At 48.5% G+C, this 25,702-nt stretch overlaps 1 protein-coding gene across 1 annotated transcript in view; it reads right to left on the bottom strand.

The window, feature by feature from the left end:
- Positions 1 to 12,213: 12,213 nt before the first annotated feature.
- Positions 12,214 to 25,702, bottom strand: part of EPAS1 (endothelial PAS domain protein 1) — a 69,812-nt gene continuing 56,323 nt past the window's right edge. The window contains exons 8-16 of the mRNA XM_040992749.1: positions 21,361 to 21,508; positions 20,597 to 20,811; positions 19,128 to 19,318; positions 18,818 to 18,928; positions 16,691 to 17,181; positions 16,025 to 16,142; positions 15,668 to 15,842; positions 15,389 to 15,565; positions 12,214 to 14,324 (exon numbers count right to left, since the gene is read on the bottom strand). Of these exons, the coding sequence (XP_040848683.1) occupies positions 14,173 to 14,324; positions 15,389 to 15,565; positions 15,668 to 15,842; positions 16,025 to 16,142; positions 16,691 to 17,181; positions 18,818 to 18,928; positions 19,128 to 19,318; positions 20,597 to 20,811; positions 21,361 to 21,508 (1,778 nt within the window). The 3' untranslated portion in view covers positions 12,214 to 14,172. The remainder of the gene's footprint in view (positions 14,325 to 15,388; positions 15,566 to 15,667; positions 15,843 to 16,024; positions 16,143 to 16,690; positions 17,182 to 18,817; positions 18,929 to 19,127; positions 19,319 to 20,596; positions 20,812 to 21,360; positions 21,509 to 25,702) is intronic.

The following is a 25,702-nucleotide window of genomic DNA, read 5'->3' as shown; positions in this document are numbered from 1 at the left end:
TTTTTCTGGTCTTTGAATTAAGTTATACTGCCTTCATAGAAGGACTTTGGGAGGATTCCTTCCCTTTCCATTGTTTTGAATAGTTGGAAAAGAATTGGAACTAGTGCTTCTTGAGAATTTTCATTGAGGGCCTAGTGCGATGGACTTAGCGGCTAAATCTTCGACTTGCATATGCTGGGATTCCATATGGGTACTGGTTCATGTCCTGGCTGCTCCACCCCCCATCCAGCTCCCTGCTTGTGGCCTGGGAAAGCAGTAGAGGATGGCACAAAGCTTTGGGACCCTGCACCTTCATGGAAGCAAGACCTTGAGTAACCTCCTGGCTTAAGATTGGCTTAGCTTTGGCTGTTGTGGCCACTTCGTGAGTAGACCAGCAGATGGAAGATTTTGTTCTCTGTCTCTTCTCTGTAAATCTGTCTCTTCAATAAGAAAAAATCTTCAAAAAATGTTTTTAAGGGAACTTTGATAGAATGTAGCATCTTGGTTTTTAGTGGGAGGGTTTTTATTATTGATTCAATCTTTGTCTTGGGTATTGGCCTATTCCTATGTCATCAAAACTCAATTTATGCAACTTGTATGTGTGCAGTAATCTATCCATTTCTTGTAGATTTCCTAATTTGTTGTCATAGCATTTTGTAGTAATTTTTGATTATTCTTTATATATTCGAGGCTTCCATTGTTATGTTTATGCTTTCATTTCTGTTGCTGTTGATTTGGGTTTTCTTCCTCATTTTTTTTTTATTAATTGGGTAATGGTGTGTTGATTTTTAAATATTCAGATGTGTTGATTTTGATTCACTTTTTTTTAAAGATTTATTTTTATTATTTTTTATTGGAAAGGCAGATATACAGAGAAGAGAGACAGAGAGGAAGATCTTTCATCCAATGATTCACTCCCCAAGTGAGCGCAACGGCCGATGCTATGCCGATCCGAAGCCAGGAGCCTCTTCTGGGTCTCCCACGCGGGTGCAGGGTCCCAAAGCTTTGGGCCGTCCTTGACTGCTTTCCCAGGCCACAGGCAGGGAGCTGGAAGGGAAGCGGGGCTGCCGGGACTAGAACCGGTGCCCATATGGGATCCCGGGCGAGCAAAGTGAGGACCTTAACCACTTGCGCCACTGCGCCGGGCCCGATTTTGATTCACTTTTTAAAATCAGCTCTTCAATTTGCCCATCTATATATCCTTTTTCAGTTTCAATTTTGTTTATGTTCTAATTTTAATCCTTTCTACTAACTTTTGGGCTGCTAGAAACACTTGTGGGTTTTTTTTAAAAAAGACTGTGTTTGTTTAAAAGGCAGAATGATCAAGAGAGAGAAGAGATAGGGAAAGAGATCTTTTACTCACTGATTCTCTTCCCAAATGGCCACAGTTTCTAAGGATGGTGAGGCTGAAGCCAGAAACCAGTAACTCCATCTAGGTCTCCCCTGTGGGTGGCTGGGGCCCAACGTCTTGGGCCATCACTTCCTGCCCTCCTAGGCACATTAGCAGGTAGCTAATTGGAAGCAGAGCAGCTAGGACTCAAATCAGCACTCCAATATGGGTTCCCAGTATTATAAGCAGTAGCTTAGCCTGCTGTGTCACAACACTGGACCCCAAAAGTTTGTGTAATTTTTCTGTGAATCTAAGTTTCACTTCTTTTGGGGACACACTTTAGAGTGAATTTGCAGCATCAAGTGGGAATTGCAACTTTTCTAGAAATTGCCACATAGTTTTCTACAGAACTATAATGCATTCCCACTACAGTGAAGGAAGCTTCCAACTTCTCCACATCTTCACTAGTACTTTTTATTTATTGCTCATGGTTTAGATCTCAGTCATCCTAGTGGGATATGAAGTGGGATCTTATTGTCATTTTAATTTGACTGTGAACATCTTTTTATGTGTATATTGACCATATACATCTCAATCTTTTAGCTATAAGTGTTCTTTGTATATTCTAGGTATTAGTTTCTTTTCAGATACTCCATTTATGAATCTCCAACTTGTCAGTGGTGTGAATGCAATATTTCTTCAGTAGAAAGTGCTATGTTTTTTTTTTTCTGGGCTAGCAATGTGCAGTGCTCTCATAATACTGGTGGGAGAGAGCCACTGCTGTCAGACACAGGAGGAAAGGACAGACTTCGCAGAGGGCTGTGTTGCCAGTGCTTTTTAGATACAGGTTTTCAAAACATCATATGAAATATTCAGCACCTTACTAGAAAACAGGCTTTGGCTAGGTGACTTTGCCCTGCTGGAGGATGCTGTACAGGTGCTGAGCGTGTTGAGGCTGGGCTCAGCTAAGCTCTGTTGTTCACTAAGTTATGTGTATTACACACATTTTTTACTTAGCAGTTTTTATGACTTACAGTGGACTTATTAAGAAGGACTATCTGTATGTGATCTGCAGGGGTTTTCTTCCATTTTATGAGTCGTCTTTATTTTTTCCTGTTTCTTTTTTTTTCTGTTGATGTGATTGAGTGAGGTGTGTTAAAATCCCTTGTGATGATTAAGATTTTCTATTTTTCTTCACAGTAGTATCAATTTCTGATGCTTATTAGGTTATACCAATAGAATTTGAATCCTTCATTATTTTGCATTAGTCCTTTGTTATATTTATTGTTTATTATAATATTATAATTTTAATATTTATTATTATTTATATTGTTAAATGTTGTGCTTTTCTTGGCTATCATTTCTTCCTTAATGTCTACTTGGTTGATAGCTGTGTGCTGCACCCGTGCATTGGGTTAATGTTCGTCTATTAGGTATTTGCATTCTTCTATTTATCACCCATCTAAATCCTTATGTACTCCAAGAATATCTTCTGTAAGCAGCCTATACTTTTAACCTGATCTGATAGCATATGTCACTTAATGGAAATATATGTATATAGTCTGAACCATTCTTATTTCTTCTTTCTTGTCTTTCTCGAAATAATTATGTATGCTTTTGAAGATTTATAAAATTCCCTACACCATTATTTTATAACTTTCTAATGATTTTTCTGTTGATTACAGCGTGTATTCTTGGTTTAAGTCTAACATAATTGAGTGCATTTATCACTTCCCAGACAATAAGAATATGAAAAATCATTAAACTCTGTTTGCCTTTCCCGTTTTTGGGCCATTGGTTTTGTGTACATGAATTCCACATTGATTTTAAACCTCATAATTACCACTGTTTTAACAAGGAAGATCCATTTGAATCCACTCATTTGTGTGTCCCTTTCCTTGCTATGTATTTATTCTATTCTTGTATTTATCTATCTGGAATTATTTAAAACCAAGCTATTCTAGTTTTAGATTTGCAAAAAAAAAAATCACAAAGATAATATAGAGTTGTCATTTCCCTCTATTCCAGTATTCCCTTTGACTAACATCTTATACTGGTATTATATATTTCTTCCAAACAGTGATTCACTATTGTTATCTCCTTATTAACTTATGCTTATACTGTATTTGAATTTCCTTGGTCCTGCCTATTGTTTTCTGTTAGAGATCCCAACTGAGAAACCATGTCATGTTTCTAATGTCTGCCTAAGTTCCTCTTGACCAAGATAGTTTCACAAAATCACTTATAACCTTGACACTTTGGAGGTATCCTATAGAGTTCTGCAGCATGTCCCTGAGATGAGATGTGGCTGGTGTTTTTCACATGATTAGACAGTGATGATGGGTTTTGGGGGAGGAAGAGTAATGGAGGTTGAGAGTCATTTTGTTGTATCATGTCAGGGCATATACTGCATTAACATGTCCCTCCCAGGGTGGTGCCACCTCCACATATTCTTAGAAATGGCCATATGTTTCTGAGCAGGATGAGAAAGAAGCTTTGGATCAGAAGTTTTGTCCCCACAAAGCTCTCAATGAGTGAGCATCTTGCTGTGCTGGGTGCAGTTGTATTCAAAGATGTGTGTCTTCACACAAGCTCTAGACAGGAGTAAGCAAGCTCAACTACTCATCCAAAGAAACTGCCATTGTTCCAACCCTGGGGGAAAGCTGGTCATGCTAGACTGAAAGTGGAGTCATTCGCTTGGCCTGGGGGCTCTCCAGGGTAGCTCTGATTCAAGCATTTATCCATGGAGATGATCTGTCTTGGGTAGCCTGGCTTTCTCCACACAAAGACCCACATCAAGGATTTGAAATTGCATCTTTTCTTTACTTTTACCAGATCACCTTAGAGAGGCATCACAGCTTCTTTGTGGTGAAAGGGAGAGTGTTGTGTCCCAGTTAGGCTGAGCACACTGAAGCATCAGGAAGGTCGTGAACTTGGTTCTTGAGTGCACTTGCCCTGAAATGGACTTTGTCCTCCTGTACCTGCTGGCCTGATTCTGTCCCATGGCTCTATCCAGGAAAATTCTACCCAGTGAGCTTCCTGCCAGGTATTTAAAAGTGGCACTTCAGGGTCCTCTGGTTTTATTTTCTCTGGGACAAACTCAGCGACTCCCACTAATCCTTGTGACATCGCTGAGTCCTTTCACCTTTTATTCCCTCTTTAAAAAAAATCCCTATTTGTATATATCAATTAAAATATGGTCTAGGAGAGAGACAATATGGATTGGAGTACAGCTTTTTTGCTAAGATCTAGTGTAAAATAGACTGAGGTTGCTTCCCAGCCTTTAGTTTTATTAGTTCTCAGCAATGTTCTGTTAATGTAGCTTATAATGTCACCTTATTTCTTTTTTTTTCTTCTTAATTTTTAAAAGTTTGATTTATAGAGTTGAAAGGCAGTGTTACGAGGGGAGGAGGAGGTATTTCTATGCTCCTGTTCATATCCCAGATGGTTGCAACAGCCAGGTCTGGGCCAGCTGAAATCTCCTACATAGTCTCCCTTATAGTCCTTCATGGGTGGCAGGGGCTCAAACACTTGTGCCATCCTCTGCTGCCTTCCCAGGTGTACTAGCAGGGAGCTGGAGTGGAGGTACGACAGCCAGAATACCAACAGGGGCTCTTATGTAATACTGGAATTGGAGGTGGTGACTTAACTCCATCATAATTTTAGCCTCTTCTAATTTTACAACACAATGAGCATCAGCCTGTTTTTCACAACCCCAAAAAACTTTGTGAAAAGGCACTTCTTGGAGTGGTGCCTGCGTTTTCTCGTTGCTGGTTTCTTCAACTCCAGGCAGGCATAATGGGACCACTGTGAGGAGTGGAGCTCAGTAGATGGCGGAGTGGCTGGCTCCTGCAGTAGCCTTTCCATTCTGAGTTCTGTCCCACTGTTCTTGCTTCCACCTCTCCACCTCAGTCCTACTCCTTGGGGTTGATGCCATGAGGTTTACCTGAGGGGATGAGAATCTGCCTTCCAGGAGCACCTGTCTGTTTTCCTTCTTGTTATAAATGTGCCCTCTACTGGCCCCATGGGATGCCTGCAATTCCAGCCTTCTGATTCATTACTGGGCTATGTCCCCAGCCCCCCACGGGTCTTGTAAGAGCTGTAGCAGCCAGGAGCCCAAACCTGAGGCCTCCCATCTCTTTCATAGCTCCCCAAGGTGAGGGGATGAGTGATTGGGGAAAGGAGTGCAAGGGTCTGTTGGATAAGGAGGGACTCAGAGGGCAACTGAAAAACAAAACCAAAAACAAAAAAAACTGTGCGGTTTTCTCCGTAAGTGAGCAGCCCATGGTGAGTCCTAGTGCCTGGCCCAGCCTGACGAGGCTCAGAGTGGGTCCTTGGCAGGCAGAGACACGGGTGATCCATTGTGCCTTCCCCAGTCTGAGTCACAGTTCTGAGCTGGAGCTCAGCCTCAGCCAGCTAGCAAAGCTCCCAGAAGGATGCCAGTGTCCACGCTTGGCTGCTCTTATCTCAGGCAGGCTAATGAGGACAGCAACTGTCCTTTGCTGCAGGCCAAAAGGGACTTCCAGCTAGAGTTGTCTGCCTACCAGTGCTGGGCTCACCCACAAGCTTTCATGCCAAGATCAGTACAGAGCCAGGGAACTGTCCTGCATGCGGTTGAAAGCAGCAAACATATATAGGCCCACTTTGCACTGGGGTGACAGCGGCTGGGCATACAGGACAAGAAGTGGACTGGATAGGTGTGTCTACCTCCTTTATTGCCCACCCCCAGGAGGCCACGGGGAGGCTTTGCCACCTTTGCTCTATCTAGAGTCCAGGCTACCCACTGGCCTCATTCTAGAAAGATCTGCACCTGTACTCATCTGTACCTCCCTGATCCTGGAGGACGGTGGGGGGGATGGAGGTAAAAATCCTGACCTGGAGAACCTCCCCCTTCTCTGGTTGTGTTTTCACCGTGATCCTTGGCTGAAGCCTGCCTGGGCCCATCCCTGGGGTCCTTAGTTGCTGTCTCCTATGGGTAGGTGTCAGGGCCTGAAGGTGAAGGGCATATTCCTGGCTTTGCAAGGCTGCTTCCTTATCTGCCTCCCCCTCCTCCCTGCCATGTGCCTGGGTCTTAGAATATTTTCTTTTTCCTAAAAATGTATTAATTTTAAAGGTAGAGTTGGAGGGAGAGACAGAGAGGTAGAGGTTGAACTTTTGTATGCCAGTTCACTCCCCCAAAAGCTGCAATAGCTAAGCTGTACTAGTCTGAAACCAGAAGCCTAGAACTCGATCTGGGTCTCTCTCATGGGTGCAGGGGCCCAGACGCTTGGGCCACTTTCACTGATTTCCCAGCAGGAAGGTAGACCTGGTGTTCATATGGAATGCTGGAGTTACACAGTGGCTTAATCCTCTGCACTGTGATGCCCTTGTCTTAGACCCTTGATTTTACCCCCAGGCTGTTGGCTATGGCCTCAGCTCACTTGTTGGCATGACTTCAGTCATGCGACTGCAGCACTCACTGGGGCACCTAGACCACATCCCAGCACCCTCACTTCCTCAGACCCCTCCATCCTCGAAAGCTGCTCTTGTTCTGAAATCACTGTATATTTGTGCACAGTAAAATCCCATCTCTAGGCTCCTGCCTGCATTGCATAGTGTGCGATTGCTCAGAGCCCAGCCACTGACAGGCCCAGGCTATGGAGCAGCCCCCAACAGAACTCCCTGTGGCTTCCCTCCACATCTCTCTCCCTGAGCTTCCATAAGAGCGGGCTCTGCTCTGTTCCTGTAGCTGCACCTTGCCCAGTGAAAGGGTCCAGGCTGTGGAGTTTTTGCACTTGGTTGCCTCAGTCCAGCATTCTGGTGACACCTGCTCCAAGTGGCACTCCCCGCATGTCGACACACAATGGGACTTTCTGCCTGGACCATGTTGGAAGCACGTGGGTTGTTTTCGGTTCTTGGTGACTGTGAGTAATGCTGCTTTCAGCATACGTGTGTGTGGATTTTGAGTGAACCTGATGTCTTCCCTCACTCAGGATCAGTACCTAAAAGCCACGGGGCCAGCCCATGTGGGTGGTGTATGAGAAATCTCCACTTGAGTTCTTCTTCCACAGATCCTCTCTTCTCATGGTTCTCTTTCTCTCACCATCGCTCTGATCATTCATTCATTAGAAACCTCCATCTCACAGAGCCTACCATTTTTCCATGGGCCAACAATCTTGTAATGCTTCCTTTTCTTCTCCCAGCACGAAGCTTTCATGGCCAACCTTAAAAGTCCTCTTCGGACAACCTTCCTGACTTCCTCTGATGTTGATTGTCCATCCTCAGTGTGCCTCAGGGTGGAGCAGACAACTATGCCAAGGGGGTCAGCTTGTGGTCATCGGTTTCCCTTGCCCTTCTGGTACTGCCCGTCAGGCTGGCTGTCTCCAATAACCGACCTGTATTACAAATCTGTCACTAATGGCCATCCTCACTCACCACAGAGGAAGAGATCGGATACAGGATAGCACACCAAGTGCACCTGAGTGACCACATCCACATTCTATGTCCTGCTTTCCCACCTTTAAAGTGACAAGCTGTCTCTCTCTGTACACAGCCAGCCCCTTCCCAGGGCACTGGGCAGCACAGGTGCCCATCCTGCATTTCCCACAGCTTTCCTCCTGCCATGAGCCCTGCCCTCTACTGCCTTCATTAACATCTCCCTTTGCCCTCACCAAAGAAACATTCACCTGCATGCCTATGGCTCACCTTCAACAACCATGTTTCCCTTCCCAAAAGATGATTCTTCACAGAGCAAGGTTCCCTCAGCCTAGTGATCAAGGTAATGTCATCAGGGTTGTTGATCACTGGTGACCTTGATAGGGTGCTGTGAGAATGAACTTGATTTCTGTGGTCTTCCTCCCCGAAGCCCAAGGCCCTTCTGAAATCAGAACATCACCAGGCAAACCCAATTAAAGGATATGCAGCAAAATACAAGGGTTTGTTCAAACGTTCATGAGGTAAAATGGAGCTAAAAGATTTATTTCATTGAAAAAATGGAAATGCTTGCATTAATTTGTTTGTAACATGCGTTTTCTATGACTTTGGAAAGAGCCTCTCATACTGTGTTAATAAGGGGCTGTGGGTGCAGGAACTCTGGAATTCTTGCACCTTTGTTAATCTAAAGCTATTCTAAAATTTTGTTAACTATTCACACAGACACTAATGACCCATGTCTTCCTCTAACTCCATTTCTCTGCTGCTCTTCACAGGGAAACTTCATCATGGAGTTGATGTATTGTGATGGTCTCTATTGCTTTAGCCAGGTTGCTATCTGATCCACCTCCTCCCCCTGAGCAAGCTGCTGTTCTTAACTCCCCACCAAAGCTGCTCTTGTTAAAGTCAAGGATGACCTCCACATTGGCAAAATCCACAGGGAAGTTTTTCTGTGTTGAACCCATTGGGTGTGGTGTGACTCTTCCTGCCTTCCTGAAGCATCGTGCCCTCTTGAGTTTTGGAATACTGCACTTGTAGCTTCTTCTGTCGCCGGCTCCTCCACTGCCTGCCATGGGGACATGAGTGGCCTCAGGATCAGGAACTCTGATCTCATTGGTGTCTCATCCCATCCCGGGATTCTGGTTCCTATTGCTGCTTTTCATGCTTGTATTTCCAGCCATTACCTTAAGGGGTCGGTGTTATGACCAAGCTTATCATACAAAGAGCAGGTGCAGACTGTCTGACATTAAGGGGTTCACAGAAGGTTGCACAGCTGGAAGCAGCAGAGTACAACTTTGAATGCAGGTCTGATGATGGCCCCACTGCCCTGCATCCCTCTTGTTCCATCTCAGCCCCCTGGCCTGCCTGCTGCTATGGCATCCTCCATGTGCTGAGGCTCACCTCTTTGATCTCCCTGTTCCCCTCTATCTCTAGTCCAGTCCAGTTCTGGAGGGGCCATGTTGATTCTTCTGATTTCCTCCAAACTCCTGTGGGACTGGGGTCCACCATCTGCATCTACAGCATAGGTAGGAGACATCTGGTCCATGGGCTATATAAAGCTCGTAAAACCCTTTGGTCTAGCTCTGCCAAGGCAGCCGCAGGTGAGACTCAGGATTTAATACATCTGTAGCTGGCAGGTGTTTTTTGTTTAATTTTTCCCCACAAAGAGATTATTTATTTGAAAGGCAGAGTTAGAGCAGAAAGAAACTGATTGCTAAGTCTCCCACTTGCTGGTTCACTCTCTAAATGGCTGCAACTGCTGGGGCTGGGCTAGGCCAGGCCAAAACCAAGAGCCTCGAATTCCATCAGGATCTCCCATGGAGGTGACAGGGACCAAAGACTGGCCTCTGCCCTCTGTGCTGCTTTTCCAAGTGTATTAGGGAGCTGGATTGGAAGTGGCACAGCTGGGACTTCACTTGGTTGCTTACTCAGGCTTAGCCTGCCATACAATGCCTGCTCCTGTGCTAATTTTTAAGTTGATAACTTTGTGTTATCCATAATTGGTATCACAATGCAAATAGCCCTCAGTAGAGAAAATCTTCCCCAGCCCTGATCTATGGTTACAGCACTCTCTGAATCCATGATAGGAGTCCTTTGTCAAACACAGGGGTGTGCATGGGGCACTGGAGCACAGGGGTGTGCATGGGGCACTGGAGCAGTCTCTGACTTGGACTGGGTGGGAAAAGGGGGTCTGGGAACTTCCAGCATGGATGCTGTGGCACACCATGTTCTCAGTTATCCAGGGCAGTCTCTAGTGGTATTTAAAAGGTCAGGTTGCCTCTGCATTTAGCATCACTTGTGTAGAAAGTGAGAGTCTGGGAGGCCCCAGAAAGTTCACTCTGAAAGTGAAGGAATTGAGGTAGAGACTTCACAGGGGTTTCAGACAGGCCAAGCTGTTCCCACAAGAGTCACTGAGTTCATAGAAATACCTTAAGAAATGGGGCTGATGTTGCAATCATGATCATTCTAGAAGAACTGAAACTGCCCTGAGGGAAATGACAAGGACAAGGCCTCAATATAACGGAACTGGGAACTGACCTTGGGCACAAAGGACATCATCTCCTTTCGCTTAGCTGAGATGCTGATGTGTGTTATACCTCAGTCCTCTCACTGTGTGGCTATGGCCAAGTCACTATTTCCATGGGCCTCAACCTTCCTCATCTCTCAAAATGGGTTAAAATGAAGTGATGGACTTGGTTATAGTGTTTTCAGGCTGTTTGTTGGCAGCAAGTCGGCTTGAGATGATGGCTCTGGGGTTTTCTGTGTGACACCCCCCAGCCCAGTCTGGAGTGGAAGAGTCACCAATCATTTGACCACTCACACATGGGCAGGTCCTTTTTTCTCACAAAGCCAAGGGCAGGCAGAGGTCCAAGAAAAAACTGCAGGTAACTGAATTTCACATGCCATAAAGGAAGTGGAAGTGCTCCAGGAAAAACCAGTTTGTTCCCCTTCCCAGGTGACACAGCAGCGGCCTTTGTCCTGTTCGGGTCCTGGGAGGCAGAGCTGACCTTTGTCTAGCGGGGATGCTCTCCTGGTGCTCCAGCTTGGCATGTGACTCCCTGAGGATCTCTTCTCTGGAGGCCATTAACCAAGCTCAATGCTGAGAAGGTTGTCAGCCCAAGCCAGGGTTTGCCAATCAAAGGGAAAGGAATCTTGAGTCAGAGGGGAATCCCAGTGGCTGGGTAACTACCAGCTGTGCCAACTGCAGTGTGGAAATGAAATATGAGGTCCGTGGAATCAACCCAAGGTCTTCACTGGGTAGCCAGAGATGAAACATAGAGGAACAATGGCTTGAGTGGGTCCCAGTCCTCAAGCCTGGGTGTTCTGGGAGAGGCTGAGCTCCCTAAACCTGCAAGGAACAACAATTTTCAAGTGGTGTGTCCCCTTGCTGGAATTAGAAGCCAAAGGAGCTGAGTGCTCCTGACTGCCCCTGGGGCTGGAGGGTACAACTGCAGCCTTTAGTGTGGTAAAGGCCAAAGGATTTTTCCCAAGGCAAGCACTGTGGATATATATTACAGGTAAATCAGAGTTGATGGGAGGCTAAGATGGCCTCCTTCCAGGCCTAAGCCTTGAATTTTCCAGTGTTCTGAAGGGTACAGAACAGCTTCAGAAAAGAACAGGGTGAGTTTTTACTCCAAAATGGTAGGCAAAGGAGGGTAAGAACTGGGTGCAATCCATAAAATCCAACCTGAAGGTCTGGGTACCAAATAAAACCATCAGAAAGGAGCTACAAGCTAGAGTAATAAATTCAGGAAATTGCTGTTTGAACTTGAAAACAAGGCCCTATAAAATACACCTCCCAGCCAGCACAGGAAGATAAGAGAAGGGAGAAGCACAGGCCCAGACTGGGCTCAAGTTCAGTCTCCCCTGCAGGCAAGCTGGGACTTGAGTAAGTAGTTCTATACAGTCTGAGTTTCCGCTGTACAGTAGGTGCTCACAGCCAGGAAACAGAAGGACCGAAGCATTAGGCAAGCAGAGCACGTGATGCCTGGGTGGCTGGTTCTGGGATGGATGGTGCAAGCAAAAGCTGCTGCTGGGGTGCTGCCCTGACACTACCACCCCACCTCCATCATGCCATGATGGCAGCTATCTGGTCAGAAGCATGTTACAGTTTAGGAAAGTAAACCATGAACTTCAGAACTGCTGGGCGATCCTAGTCTTCTTGCCATCAGCTGTCTTGGGTTGAGGTTACACAACCAGTCACAGCCCTCACACTGCCCAGTGCTTTTTTCCTTTGGATTCCCCACAGGACGTGGAAAAGGGCCCTGGAGCAGCCAGACAACGGACTGGAGAGGGACAGTGTGGCCTTCCAGGCTTTGGCATTTTCCAAATAGTCAATATATTCTTTCTTTCCTTTTCCAGTCTCCCGCCAGTTGGCTTCAGTTGTCTGGGCAAGGTCGGTGGCAGTGTTGTGTGAATTTAGAAATACCGCATTTTCCTCTGGTGTGGCCTGCGACAAACCCACAGGAAGTAACAGACTCCAGCAGGTAGGATCAGAATACTTTAATAAGATATCAGTGTCAAAATACATTTCTTTATAAAGTTAAGCTCCCATAGTTATAATGTTGTCAGTAGGAATTTGACAAATATAATAATATTCATGAAATCATTACATAGACAGGCAAGGTTAATACAAAGCTTGGAATATTTTTCAGAGTGTCTTAGTACAACCGCAAGGGTAGAATGCCCTTAATGCTGAGGCAACACACACAGGAAATCAAACACCAGTGCTGACCTGTCAGTAACCCTTCAAGTTCTGCTGCCACATGTCAGGCAAGGCTGTGCTGCTTTTGTGTGCTCTAGGAAGCACACAGCCCAGTCCTTTTCCTCACATACTTTGAAAGTTACTTTGTAATTGGCAGTTTGTCCATCGGGCTTACCAGGTTCTTGGTCTGATGGGCTTGTGGTGTGTGTATTATATTTTATTGTAGCAACTGTACAGTGAAGTTCCATGGGATTGGTATTTAAAAACCAAAAGGTGCTGTCCTTCTTACCCAGTGAGTTACAAAGTGCTCTGAGAACACTATTTTCAGTGCTTCCTACCTATACACATCACTTCAAGTGACAAGGAGATCCCTAGCCAGGGTCCAAGGCTAGGGGCTGGTCCTGGAGGTCTGACTGCTGCATGCCAGCAAGGGGCACTGCCTGCCACCTGGGCCTTGCAGGCTGGGGGCTGATCAGGACCCACTGCCCTCCATTTGGTGCCCTCGCTCAGTCCAGCTCTAAGGTCATGAGCTCAGGAGGACACGGACCAGGTCACTACACCATTTCCAAATCCTGACTTTCTTGCCTCAGCTTCCATCTGAACCATTGCATGACAGTTCTGGAAAGAGCCCAGTGTGCTATGTGAAAGGCTTTTAGAAGTCATGTAGCTCAGTGCACTTGAAGGGCTAGCAACAAAACCTTCCCAAAAATGAAAGCACGTCCCTGCCCCCAGGATGTGGCCCTTGTTGGCTACCATCATCATAGATACACAGAAATGCAGAGCAATGGCAGAAGACAGTGGCAAGTACAATCCCCGGGTGGCCCGTTGTCCCCCTGTCACAGAGGGAGGAAAGGGGAGAGGAGAGCTGTAGCAGGGTTAGTCCAGGCCCATGGGATGACTGCTCAGGGCTGCAGTGTCAGCAATAAAGTAAACTGAACAGCCTGAGAGCAGCTGCCTGAGCCAGGTTCCATTTATAAGCTTTTAGTTACCACAAAGTACCCATATATCTCATAATAAACACTTCACCCAGATATAAATTTTTAAAAAGTTCTCAGTTATGTTTTTTAATAATAACGATTAAAAAAAATCCATCAGAGTGGACAGGGAAATGCCGCAGAGTTTAGCAAGAACCACCCTGCATAACTTTCACAGAAAACCACATGCCAGAGTCCACCTTCACATCCCTGCATTCCTCAGGCAGAGCCCAACTGGAGCAGAGTCGGCTTCAGAAAGACTGTAAAAGCTAATCACTGTGTTGTGAATTTCAAAGAAAACATGAGGGATGCTAGAGGGAGAAGCCACATTTTGGATTGTGAAATCCTTTTAGTCTCTCTTTGGCAACAACAACAACAAAATCTTTTTAGTCCACTGAAGCCATAGCTTTTCCTACAGGAGAGCCTACGTACGCTGAACCTGTTAGAGTGGAGACCACATGAGAGGGAGGGAGATGGAAACCTATGGATAATATAAATTAGAAGTCATTGGAGGTGGGCTGGAAAACAAAAATCTTACAGAATTAAAGAATGCTTTCTTTGTAGGTAAAACGATGTTGTCTTTAAAACAGGGATAGCAGAGTGGGCATCTCAAAGGCCACTGCTTGGTGACCTGGGCAAACCTGCCAGGTAAGTACATCTCATCAAAAATGTGCTGGTGTTAGAAATACCTAGTTGCAAAAAAACAGCCGTAGAGAGTGAATGAAGCTGGCGGGACGGCGTCGGCAGGGCTGTGCCCTGCGGGAGGCCCTGGCTCAAGTGGCTTGGTCCAGGGCCCTCAGCAGGTCCCCTCCCTGCAGGAGCGTGGAGCTTCCAGGCACAGGAACGTTCACCTCACAGTCATATCGGGTCAGTTCGGGCAGCAGGTAGGGCTCAAACGAAGGCCCGAGCAGCCGGCTCGCCAGGCCTGCAAGAGGGAGTGGGCATGCTGTTTATAGGGGCCTGAGTGAAACCCCTGGGAAAGCAATTCCTCCACAGGAAGGAGTAATGTATGCATGGAAAGAGACATATCCAGTCCTTGTGGAGGCTGGCACGGACAGTGGCAGAGGGGATGATGCAAGGGACCCTTAGGGAGGGCACAAAGCCGACCCATCTGGCACCACACGTGTTATGTCCACAGAAAATTGAACTAACAGGTGAGTTTAGTGCAAGATAAATGGGAGAACCAAGCATGTTTTTGCCCTGCATTTCTATGCATTTCCAGGGTTTTCGCCCCTTGCAGGTGCGCACACAGGCCTCCCCCAAGAGTCTAGAGCCTGAGGCATCCCATTCAGCTCAGCACCTCCTTCCCATCCCAGGGACCTTGTGGTTGTAGCCTTTGCTTTCCAGAGCCAGCTTGCTTCTGGGAAGGCCCAGGTAAAGGACAGAGGCTCTGGGCCTCTTCTCATGCAATGGCTCTGGCTGCTTCCCTGTCCAGCGTGAGGGACACATGGCCTCTTAGCCCCTGCTCACTCCTCTCCAGGTAACCACCTTCCTACATCAGCATCCTGGGCCTTGCAGGGAGCCAAGAGTTGCCACCTGGAGATCCTTGTCTCCTGAGCCTTGTCCTTTGGCAGCCCTGCTCTGGCAGTCCATGGCCTTCAGTCTACAATGCAGAACGGTTCTGGGACAGGAGGGAGGGGGCTAAAAACTGAGCAACCTCTCTCCTACCTTAACTTAGTCCCACCTCTCTGCGTGGCTGATGCACTAGAAGTGGGCGCATGGCAAACCCTGGGAGGTGGCTCACTGGGTAAGTCACAGCCCAGGGGCTGCATGGTACCATGCAAGTCCTGAAGGGGAGGTGGGTTGGGTTGTGAGAAAGCCAGCACTGCTGTCTGTGGACAGCGCCTGCTGAGGTCACTGGGCAGAGGTGCTCTTGAGAGAAGTGTTAAAACAGACTCCTGTAAATGCTGGGTTCTCCTGTGGGGGAGCCAGTTTCTCTGCCCTGTGTGTTCCCCCCACCCCTGGGCTGGGGGCCTCCTGAGCACATACCTGGCATCTTGTGAGTCAAAGGCTGGTTGTTGTAGTCCTGGTACGGGGGTGCATAACCCTGCAGGGGGAACCCGCTCTTGACATTCTCCCCGGAGCTCAAAGTGGATGGTGGCTGTGGGGGTGGCAGGTGTCTCAGGGGCTGCCCCAGGCCCCTCAGCGGGTTTTGGATGAACTCATCTGAAAAACCCAAGATCAAAGCCAAGAGTGAGAGGAGCCAGTGTGATGCCTCCAGCACCTGCTTTCCTGCACGAGAGGTGCTTGGAGATGCCTGATGCCCACCTGTTAGAACAAGGCTCTGGCAGGCAGTAGGGGAGCTGGGGTGGGCCCTGAGCCCTCCCCCAGGGGGCATGTTTGCATCCAGCAGCTTGTCCGGCAGCAGAGGGCAACCCCCTCCCCGAAGGCTCTTCATCCGTTTCCACATCAGATGTGAAGCGCTGCTGCCCGGCGGGTCCCCCTGGGTGTAGGAAGGCCAGAGGATAAGGTTGAGGGCCACTTTCCCCCCTCATCTTTCCCAGCACCAGCAGGGGCTCCCCCTCCCCACTCCTAGTGGGTCTGCCTGTGTATGGGAAGGCCACCAACCTTCTGCCCCCAAACCCAGCCCTGGCAGGAGCTCCCTGCCTCTCCTCCCCAACTCACGTCCTGGAAGCCTTGCTTCTCATATTCCAGCTGCCGCTTCAGCTTCAGCTTGTTGGAGAGGGCTGCCACAGCTGGGCTCATCATATCCGCAGCCCCGGGCCTGAAGCCTTTTGCAGATCTGCCCAGCCCAAGAAACCGTGTCATGAAGGGCCAATCCCCAAGGTCCGCCTGCCTGCCTGCCCCTGTTGTCTTGAGTTGGCAAAAGGCTGAAGAGTTCAAGCCCCAGGTATTGCCTACCCACCCAGCCTTAGGGGTGACCTCTCCACCAGGTGATGCTGGTCTGTAGTTCACTCCTGCTCACTGCAGCTTTTCTGGGGTTCTCCTGAAGTTCAAGTGGACACCTGGGAGCCACCCCTGATGACCGAGCCCAGGGGGCTACCATGAGCTTGTTGGGGAGACTGGCAGGGGAGGGAAGAATGGGCAGGGAGGGGATGTGTTTGCTTTTTCTCAATCAGGGTTTCAGGAGAGAATTGAGAAAGGTGCCTCCTGGCAGCTTCCTGTATTCTGGGGCCCAGGGGCCATAGTAGACAGGTGAGTCCAAGGCCCTTTGCCAGCTACTTCTCCCTCTTTACTTCTTTATCCACCCCTCCAGCCCTGAAGCTTTTCAGACAGTTGTAGAGGGATCAGCTGCTGCCAACATTTATCCTGCCTATCCCCACCACTCACCTTGTCTTAAACATGGAGACGTGAGCCAAGGCATCGGGGGGTCCCAGTGGCACCGCTCCCAGGGGTTCTGTGTGCTGAGCCCCAGCAGACCACTTTGTTGGCCCGAACTGTAATGGTGGATCCGGAGGCCATTGGGTGTTGGATCTGCCCCCCATGGAAGACAGAGGGGTGCTGGCCTGGCCACAGCAGGGAGGCATGGCTGTCTTGCGCCCTGCATCAAAGAAGATGGAGGACATGGGGTGGTGCTCAGGCTCTGTCTTCTTGCCCTCCAGTGGCGGTGGGTACTTGTCCAGCAGGAAGGTGCTCTCAGAGGCTGTCGGGACCAGCGGCTGGAAGATGTTCGTCATGGTGCTGAAGCAGTGCTGGGGAGGTGGCTGAGGGCTCTCTGGCACGACTGGTTCCTCGGGGCAGATGGGGCTCAGCTGGAAGTCCTCCCCATCCATGGGGATGTAGGGTGCCAGGGTTTCCAGGTCCAGCTCGTTGAAGTCAGTCTGAGGGGAGACAGAACACAGGGCCGCCAGAGGGTGAGATTGGCTGCCAGGCCCCCTGACCTCCAGCACAGCTTCATGGAGGCAATCCCTACTCTCACCTCCACGGCTGCCTAGGCACTCCAGGGAGCAAGGTCTTCAAGCCACACACCTCAATTCTGCATGCTGGAGTTAGCTCCCCAAACCTCTCTAAATTTTACCTGTCCAAACCTTGCCTTCTTTGTTGCAGCCAGGGAGGTCCTACCTCTTCCACAGCATCCCCCACCATCTGTTCCAGTTGTTGCTGGTATGCCTATTCTCCTGCAATGTGAGCTTGGGGAGCCGAGGAGAGCTTGTCCTCATCATCCACATTGCTTAACAAATAGTTGGTGCCCAGGGATCAGCTATGGTTCTCAGATGGGCATGTGATAGCAGAACATCCACTGCAATCAGCTGCCATGTAGGTACCACTAGGAACACTACCAGGCAGGTGGGGGCAGACAGTGATGACAACTGTGTGAACAGGCCACAGCACGTGGCTGTGGTGCATACCAGGTGAACTTGGTGCCAGAAGCTGCACTCAGGCCCCACTGTGGAACCTTATGAAATGTGCATCCAATCACCACAGCCACATACATGAAGACAAATGCTCTAGCAGATGCTGTTCAATAAATGTGCTCTTAAATGTTGTAAGCAAATGTGCTTGTCATTATTTACAAATGCTTTTCAAATAAGTGGTTCCTTAAAGGAGCCCAGGATGAAGGGACTAACAGTCTTGCCTGATTAGAAATACTTTGTAACACTTTTTCAATGTGAGACTTCCTGCATTGAGGGTCAAAATAGTAGTACTGGGGTCAGCACTGTGGTGTAACTGGTTAAGCCAGAGCCTACCATGCTGGCATCCCATATGAGTACCAGTTTAAGACCCAGCTGTTCCACTTCCCAATCCAACTCCCAGAAAATAACCCTAGGAAAGCAGCAAAGGATGATCCAAATCCTTGGGCCCCTGCACACCTGTGGGAGACCTGGAAGAAGCCCCTGACTTTGGACTAGCCCAGCTCTGGCCATTGTAGCCATCTGCGGAGTGAACTAGCAGATAGAAGACCTCTCTCTGCCTCTCCCTTTAACTCTGCCTTCCAAATAAACTTTTTAAAGGACTTTTATTGGAAAGGCAGATCAGATTTATGGAGACAAAGCAATAAACATCTGTATGCTAGTTAATTCCCCAGGTGGTCACAATGGCTGCTGCTGAGCTGAACTATAGTTAGAGCTGCTTCAGGTCTCCACATGAGTGCAGGGGCCCAAGGCTCTGGGCCATCCTTGACTGCCTTCCCAGGCCACAAGCAGGGAGCTGGATGGGAAGTGGAACAACCAGGTTACAAACCAGAGCCCATATGGTATCCCAGCACTTAGAAGGTAAGCATTTAGCCATTGAGCCATAGCACTGGGCCCCCAAATATATATTTGTAAATAGAAGTGCCGGGTGTGACGTGAGAGGAGGGGAGGAACCTGTGACTGCACTGCTCCTGCATTATAAGGACCTGGACTGTAAAGCCTCACCAGTCTTAGCAATCAGAGGGCAAGGCTGAAAGAAGGGACCTAAATCATTCTTCCCTGCCACACAGCGCCATCCCCGTCCCCCAGGTGCAGGGTCCCCTACCTGGGTGCTGCACTGGTCCTTTGCCTCAGTATCCATGGCAAAGAGCTTCTCGATCATCTCGATCTTCAGGTCATCCTCCAGAGAGGTGTAATAGTCTTCAGGGCTGCTGGGCTGGGGGGGAGAGGGGGCAGGGAGCAATGGGAGCAGGTCAGGGCCATGGCCCTCATCTCCCTGAAGGCCCAGCAGGGAAAGAGTGACAGATCCCACCGTCCTGCCAGGTGGCTCCATCTGAACTCAGCCTTCAGCCACCTGGCAGCAGCGAGAGTAGGAGCCTACCCACACTCAGCATCCAGACGGGCTAGGGGCTCACCGTGGAGCAGCTGCTGTTGCTGCTGGCACTGGGGGTGGTGCTCCCCGGGGCGGCCACCTGGGGCACGCTGAAGGCAGGCAGGCTCCCAGCATCACTCTGAGTGCTGTGGCTCCTCACCTCCGCAACCCACGGCTGGCCTGGGGGTAGGACAGCCTTACCATAGGCTGAGGAGTCCTCAAAGCTCTGATTCCCTGTGGAGACAAGAGCATGGTTGGTGACTGCCCATATGCCACAGGATCACACCCAGAAGGGAAGAAACCCAAGAGTACACAAAAAGCCCTTAAAGGGTTGGGACAAGCCTGCCTGGAGTTAGACCCTAGACACCTTGGGGCTCAGCTGGGACTGGGAGCCATGGCCAGGGCTCCAATTCCATATGCAGACTCCTTTTGTATCTTCAGAAACTATTAAAAGCTATTCTTTCCTAAGAAACAATCTAGAACATAGCCAAGGAAGTTCCATAGGGTGATTTGGGTCATCTGCCTCAGCTTGAGCATACATATAGATCCAAGCAGTCCAAGGGCCTGCACCCTTTACAGTTCTGATGTTGAGACCATTACATGACATCTTCACATATCCACAGGGATTAGCACTGTGGCATAATGGGTTAAGCTGGCACCTGCAACACAGCCATACTATAGGGCGCCGAGTCCAGACCTGGCTGCTCCATGTCCAATCTAGCTCCCTGCTAGTGCACCTGGGAAAGCTGCAGAAGGCCCAAGTCCTTGGGCTCCTGTGACAAGGTAGGAGACCCGGATGAAGCTCCTGGCATTGGCCTAGTCAAGGCCTGGCTATTGCAGCCATTTGGGCAAAGAACAAGCAGACATAAGCTCTGTGACTCCGCCTTTTGCATAATTTGCGAGGGACACGGTGGCAGCAGGTGGGTGCCTCCAAGGTGCGGTTCAAGGTGGTTTTCCCGGATGGGAGTGGGAGGTGCATACTGAGACCTGCAGGAGGTCACAGTACCTGCATACTGCTAGAACAGAAAATGCTTTAATGAATTCATGCATTTGGGGCTCTCACTACACCTGAATTTGTTCTCCATCCATATTCCAGAAGCCTCTTGACACTGTTACTACCTAGCCCTCCATCTAACAGGCAGCCTGTCCTTTGAGACCCAGGTGGGGAATCTGGCTTCCTTCTAAGAGGTCTTTAATCTTTCCCTCCACCTTGGCTCAGATCTGCAGCACCCAAGGTGAGAACCTGCTTTTAGGAGGGCAACCCTCATACTCAGTTCTTGTTCTGCACTTGGTAAAGGCAAACTTGGGGTAGTCTTAGAGGCAGATGCACACATGGGACTTTGGTGCCAGCAGAGTCCGCCAACTAACAGTGATTAGCATGACATGGAGGAGGTCTGGTTTAGGCAAAGCTCAATCTGGGGAGACCAGTTATGGCAAGAACATTCACCCCTGCCACCCCACCCCAACTGCTAAGAGGATTCTGTGAGCCTGGTTCAGCTAAGAAGCACCCACCAAAATCCAGAGAGATGATGGCATCGCCAGGCGTGGGAGCCAGTTGGGCCAGCTCCTCTGGCTCCTCCTTCAGCTTGGTGAACAGGAGATCACTCTTGTCAGACACAACCACCTCACCACTGTTGTCGAAGATGCTGTTCATGGCCATGAGGTGGGGCTTGAATAGGGACTCAGTCTGGTCCATGGAGAACACCACGTCATTCTTTTCGATCTCACTGGCAGGACAAGAGAGAAACTTTTCACAATTTCTGGCATGACCTCTTTTCCTTCCCCAGACATATGGAAACTCCAATGGCTAAGTCTCATGGATAGAAACAGGTGAGGGGCCACTACTGGGCGTTCACAGGGAGTCACGCAGGTGGCAGTAGCAGTGCCCTGCACACACATGGGCCTGACTGAAATGCTGCCTCACTATTGCACTGGGGCTGGCGGTGCCCACAGACCTGAAGGCTTTAATGCTGGTGTTTGTTCCAGCAACAGTTTCCTCCAGAGCTTCTCTCCATGGTGGCAGAGAATAGGGTAGCATATATTTTCTGGAAAGCATAAGTGATTTTCTTTTTTTCCCATTCTGAAAATATGGGTTAAAAGTGATGGCTGTATGCCATCTGTCCCTCATCTGGGTCAGAGATATGGCATAAGGGGCAAGGGAGAGTTCCCAGGGTCCTAAAGATGTATGCTACCGTGAGCTCCTGATGGGCAGCCCTTTCCTGAGCCTGCTTATCCCTCTGTGTACCAGGTCTGGCCCCAGGATCCTCTCTACTCACCTCAGCACGTAGTTGACACACATGATGCACTGGGGCTGCAGGTTGCGAGGATTGTAGATGACAGTACCCTGAGTCTCCAGCCACACGTAGCCCCCGTGCTTTGCTAGCATGCGGTACTGGCCACTCACCACCTGACCCTTGGTGCACACTGCAGAAAAGATACAGAGCTTGGGTCAGCAAGATGGGGCACAGTGTGGGCTGTGGGCTCAGGGTGCACACCAGGGGCAGGGTGGGCTGCCTGCAGGTGGACACAGAGAACTGGGCATGGACAGCAAGCACTAGGGAAGATGGGCTGGCAGGGAGCTCAGAGACCATTTGGACCAGCTTCCCACTTGAAGGAGAGGGCAGAAGAGCCTGAAGGTCTTGGTCAAGGCTGTCCAGGCGTATAGGCCTGCTCCTCAGTGGGTATCACCATGAACAGTCCCTGCCCACCCTTCCTTCCTTCCTTGTGGGGCTCAATGGGAGGAAGTCCCTCCATGGCCGACACTCCAGGTGGTAGGGGCTACAAGCAGCTGGCAGAAAGCCTGACCTCAGATATGCCCTCCACAGTAGCAGCACCAACCCTCAACCCTGCTTATAGGTTAAAAACAATAAGCTTTGTGTGTACTTTTAAGAAACAATATTCTTAATTTTTGCATATCACCTGTGGAGCCTGCCCCCTTTGGGGCCACTGAAGGCTTTTATGACCTCCCACATAGGCAGAGCGGGTCACCCTACCTTGAAGCCGGGGAGCAGAAAAAGACTGGATGCCTAGGAGTCTGCACAGCCCTAGGATAAGTCTTTTACCATTCACTTCCTGCCAAATGCCTAGCCTGGCTGCCTGCTTTCATCTTCCAGGCTGATCTCAGTATCCATTTAGCACACATTCTTACAGTGCAAGAACAATGGGGAAGAGGTCCTACATCCCAGCCTTTCCTCGCCTGTCTAGAATGCTCCCGGTGCCACTATTCAAAAGGAATTGATACACTTCTTACCTTCACATCTATTCATGTTGGAATCTCTAGTATAATTTCCTGAACTGCCCATTTCCTATCATTCCCTGGGCATTCATTCTTTAGAATTCCAGCTCAGAAGCCCCCAGGACTCAGGGAATTGGGAAGAGGCATGCTGGAAGGGCTGGGAAATCCTGCTAGCTTGAGGATTCTAGGAAACAGTCTTTTCTGGACATTGTTTCCTCTTCTGTGAAACTGAATACCAATGGTACAGGTAGTAATGCTGACAACCACCATGGGGAGTCACCCAGAGCACCTCGGCTATCTGCACAAAGGATCCAACGTAACTGTCTGGCCTATTCCACACACAAACACTGACTGCCTACCACTGGCAAATACTGTAGAGGCCAGCCCCCTCCTTCCCAAAGCTGCTAAGAGGTCCTCAAAACATTCATGGACATGCATTATATGTAGAAACTATACCTGGACTTAAAACATGTTTTTGCATCAAGACAAACATCTTCATGAAGTATCTTTGCACAGTTCTCAGCCCACAGATGTGTTATACACTTGCAGATAATGTTATGAGGGGTCCTAGGGGACAATTTTCAGGTTCTCTGCCAACACCAAGAGTCTCCTGTCCACGGTCTTACATTCATGGGACACTTCCCTGGTCCCCAGCCTGGCATGGTTGAGGAGCTCAGCTTGGTTCATACTATTGCTGCTTGTCATTCTTTACAATTAGGTTTTACTTGCACATTTTACCCTCTTAAAGAATGTAATTCACAGTGATGAAATGCAAGGAAACTAACTGCCCATCAACTGATGGAGATTAAAAATCCCACACACATAACAGAACACTCTTCAATTATGAAAAAGTAGGAATCTTGTCAGCTGCAGCATGGGTTGGAGCTTGCCATGTTATGTGCAACAAGCCAAGCACAGACAAGGACAACATGACATGTTCCTAAGTGGAATGTATATATGCTGATCTCACAGAAGTTGAGAGCAGAATGTGGATCACAAGAGGCTGGGGGGGGAACAGGTGCAAGGGGAGGAGAAGGAGAGGTTGACTAATAGGTGCTAGTCATAGATCCGAACGAGATTTTCGTAACTACTGCACAGTAGGATAACTATAGATAATGATAATATACTGTACATTTTCTTAGAATACACAAAGAAAAAATGACTGAGGGGACAGATATATTTACCCTGATTTGAACATGACACGAAGGGTACATGTACCAAAACAGCACTTGGTACTCTCAAATCTGCACAGTGTTCTTGCATCAAACATCAAATTGCACAAGTCAAAATGTACCAAACACCTGCGAGGTGTAGGAATTCCTATCACATGCCTTGTAGTTCCTGTACAACGCTCTGCAGTGTCCCGAAAAGTGTGCTACGATGGGGTCATTCCTGCACAGCACTTAGAACCGTGCCTGGCACGTGATGCATTCAGTGAGGATTAGCAGCATCATGGCTTCATTTTGTGAGCGAGAGCAAGGCTATCTGGGATGATGCCCACTTCAGAGCCAAAGAAACTGAGGGATGGACCATTGAGCGGTTTGCTGAGAAGTCCCTTACAGACAGCATGAACAGGGCTGGACTCTAAGTCAGACTCTTGGTCTAAGCCATATTCGCTTATTTCTCAATGTCAACCAAGATCTAGTTTTCTTTTCACTAAAAACATACTTATTTTCAACACACAGTCTAATGGGTTTTAACAAGTGTATGGAACTACACCACAGTGTATGGAACTAGCACCACAGTGAAGGCGTACAGCTTTGCCCACACTGCCTCTGGGCAATCAGTTTCTATCCCCACCCGATTCCAGGCAACCCCTGGTCTATTTTATGGACTCTATATCAAAATGTTCTCTTCTAGATTTAACAAGAATATGTGCTCCTTTTGTTATCTGGCTTCTTGACACGAGCATGTTCCTGATACGCACCCATCATGTTGTTGCAGCCATTCTTTTTCCTTGCTGAGCAGTATTTCATTAGGCTTAGGCCCAGGTACTGTTTCATTTCCAGTTTGTCCATTCACCTGCTGCTGCGTGTTTTCTGCCTTTGATGATTGTAACCCTGCCATCAAGACCTGTGCACAATTCTTCAAGTGAACATTTGTTTTTATCTACCGTCTGTGGTAGGAGTTCAGCTCTGTGTTTATTCGGTAAGTGTTTGAACACGCTTACAATATAAAAAACTGCCAAACTGTTTGTCAAAGTGGCAGTATCATCCTGATCCACTGCTCTAACAAAACCCAAAGCCACAGGGAGGACAGACATCGGCTTCTAAGACTAAGCCAGTTGAGGGTGTGATTGGTTTAACATCCCACAGGACAACAGCAACCATCAGGGTGACAGTTTGTCTCCTGGCCACCAGTGCATGGCACTCTTGCTCTGTCACCTGTAGCCAGCAGCCACTATCCCAGCCATCATGGACTCTTCCACTGCACCACTGAGGGCCCCTGCTACAGTAAAATGATTCTTGCATGATTTCAAGTGCCTGGTGTTAACTTATTTAGATGGTTCTTAATGCAAATCAAATTCAGGGCCCTGACTCTCTCTGATGAAACAGTGCAATGAGCCAAGGTTTTAACTGCATTTCTAGCAATTGCAGGCGAGGGTCTGCTCCTTCAGGGGAATATAATTAATGCCAGCTCCCTAATCATCTGCTCATTAATGCCAGCCTTGGTGAGGGCTCTGGTCCTCGCAAGAGGCTTTTTATGGCCTTTAATCTTATTTTCCTAAGAGCACATAATGTCCTCGCACAACAAAGAGAAACCCCTCCCCTGCCTCTGAGAGCCACAACGTTTGAATTATTCATCCATCTGGGAAACGTGGCTTTCCAGTCTAGGACTGAGCCACCCCAGACCCTTCACATGTATGACACACACGTATATGTCAACTGACCCTGGGTCAGCCACACGCCCAAGCCTCTTGGTGCTGGACGGGGGAGTGAGTCTAACTCAGCTGTTTGCAGAGTGCCAAAGATGAAAAAAAAAAAAGAGGGGCATCAGTCACAACTGAAATGCACCCATTTCCTATCCTCACAGTGTCCTCTGTGGCCTGGGGCCAGGACCCTGAGCTCAGACTAGCTGTTCCCAGCTCCATCAGGGGCAGGAGGCAGCCTGAGCTTCTGATCTGTGCTACAAACTTCAGTGCCATAAAAAGTACCATATTTTTATGGACCATCAACAGAAAATAAAAAATTTTTCATCCTGGCCGTGTTTATGGATCTATAGTGTCCTAAGAGGAAGGGAAAAAGCCTTTCTATCTGCCTAGTGAGAGTTTCCTTCTGACAGTGGCTCCTTCTGCTTCCCCAAGCCAGAGGATACAGTGCGATTCTGTCCTAGAATTCTCAGAAATGCCTGACATTTGGTCCTGCTTTGGTTTGTGCCTTGAC

Source organism: Ochotona curzoniae, unplaced genomic scaffold (genome assembly GCF_017591425.1).
Source record: "Ochotona curzoniae isolate NIBS_2020 unplaced genomic scaffold, NIBS_Ocur_1.0 contig_883, whole genome shotgun sequence".
NCBI classification, from domain to species: Eukaryota; Metazoa; Chordata; class Mammalia; order Lagomorpha; family Ochotonidae; genus Ochotona; species Ochotona curzoniae.
This window is presented reverse-complemented; position numbering and strand designations above follow the sequence as displayed.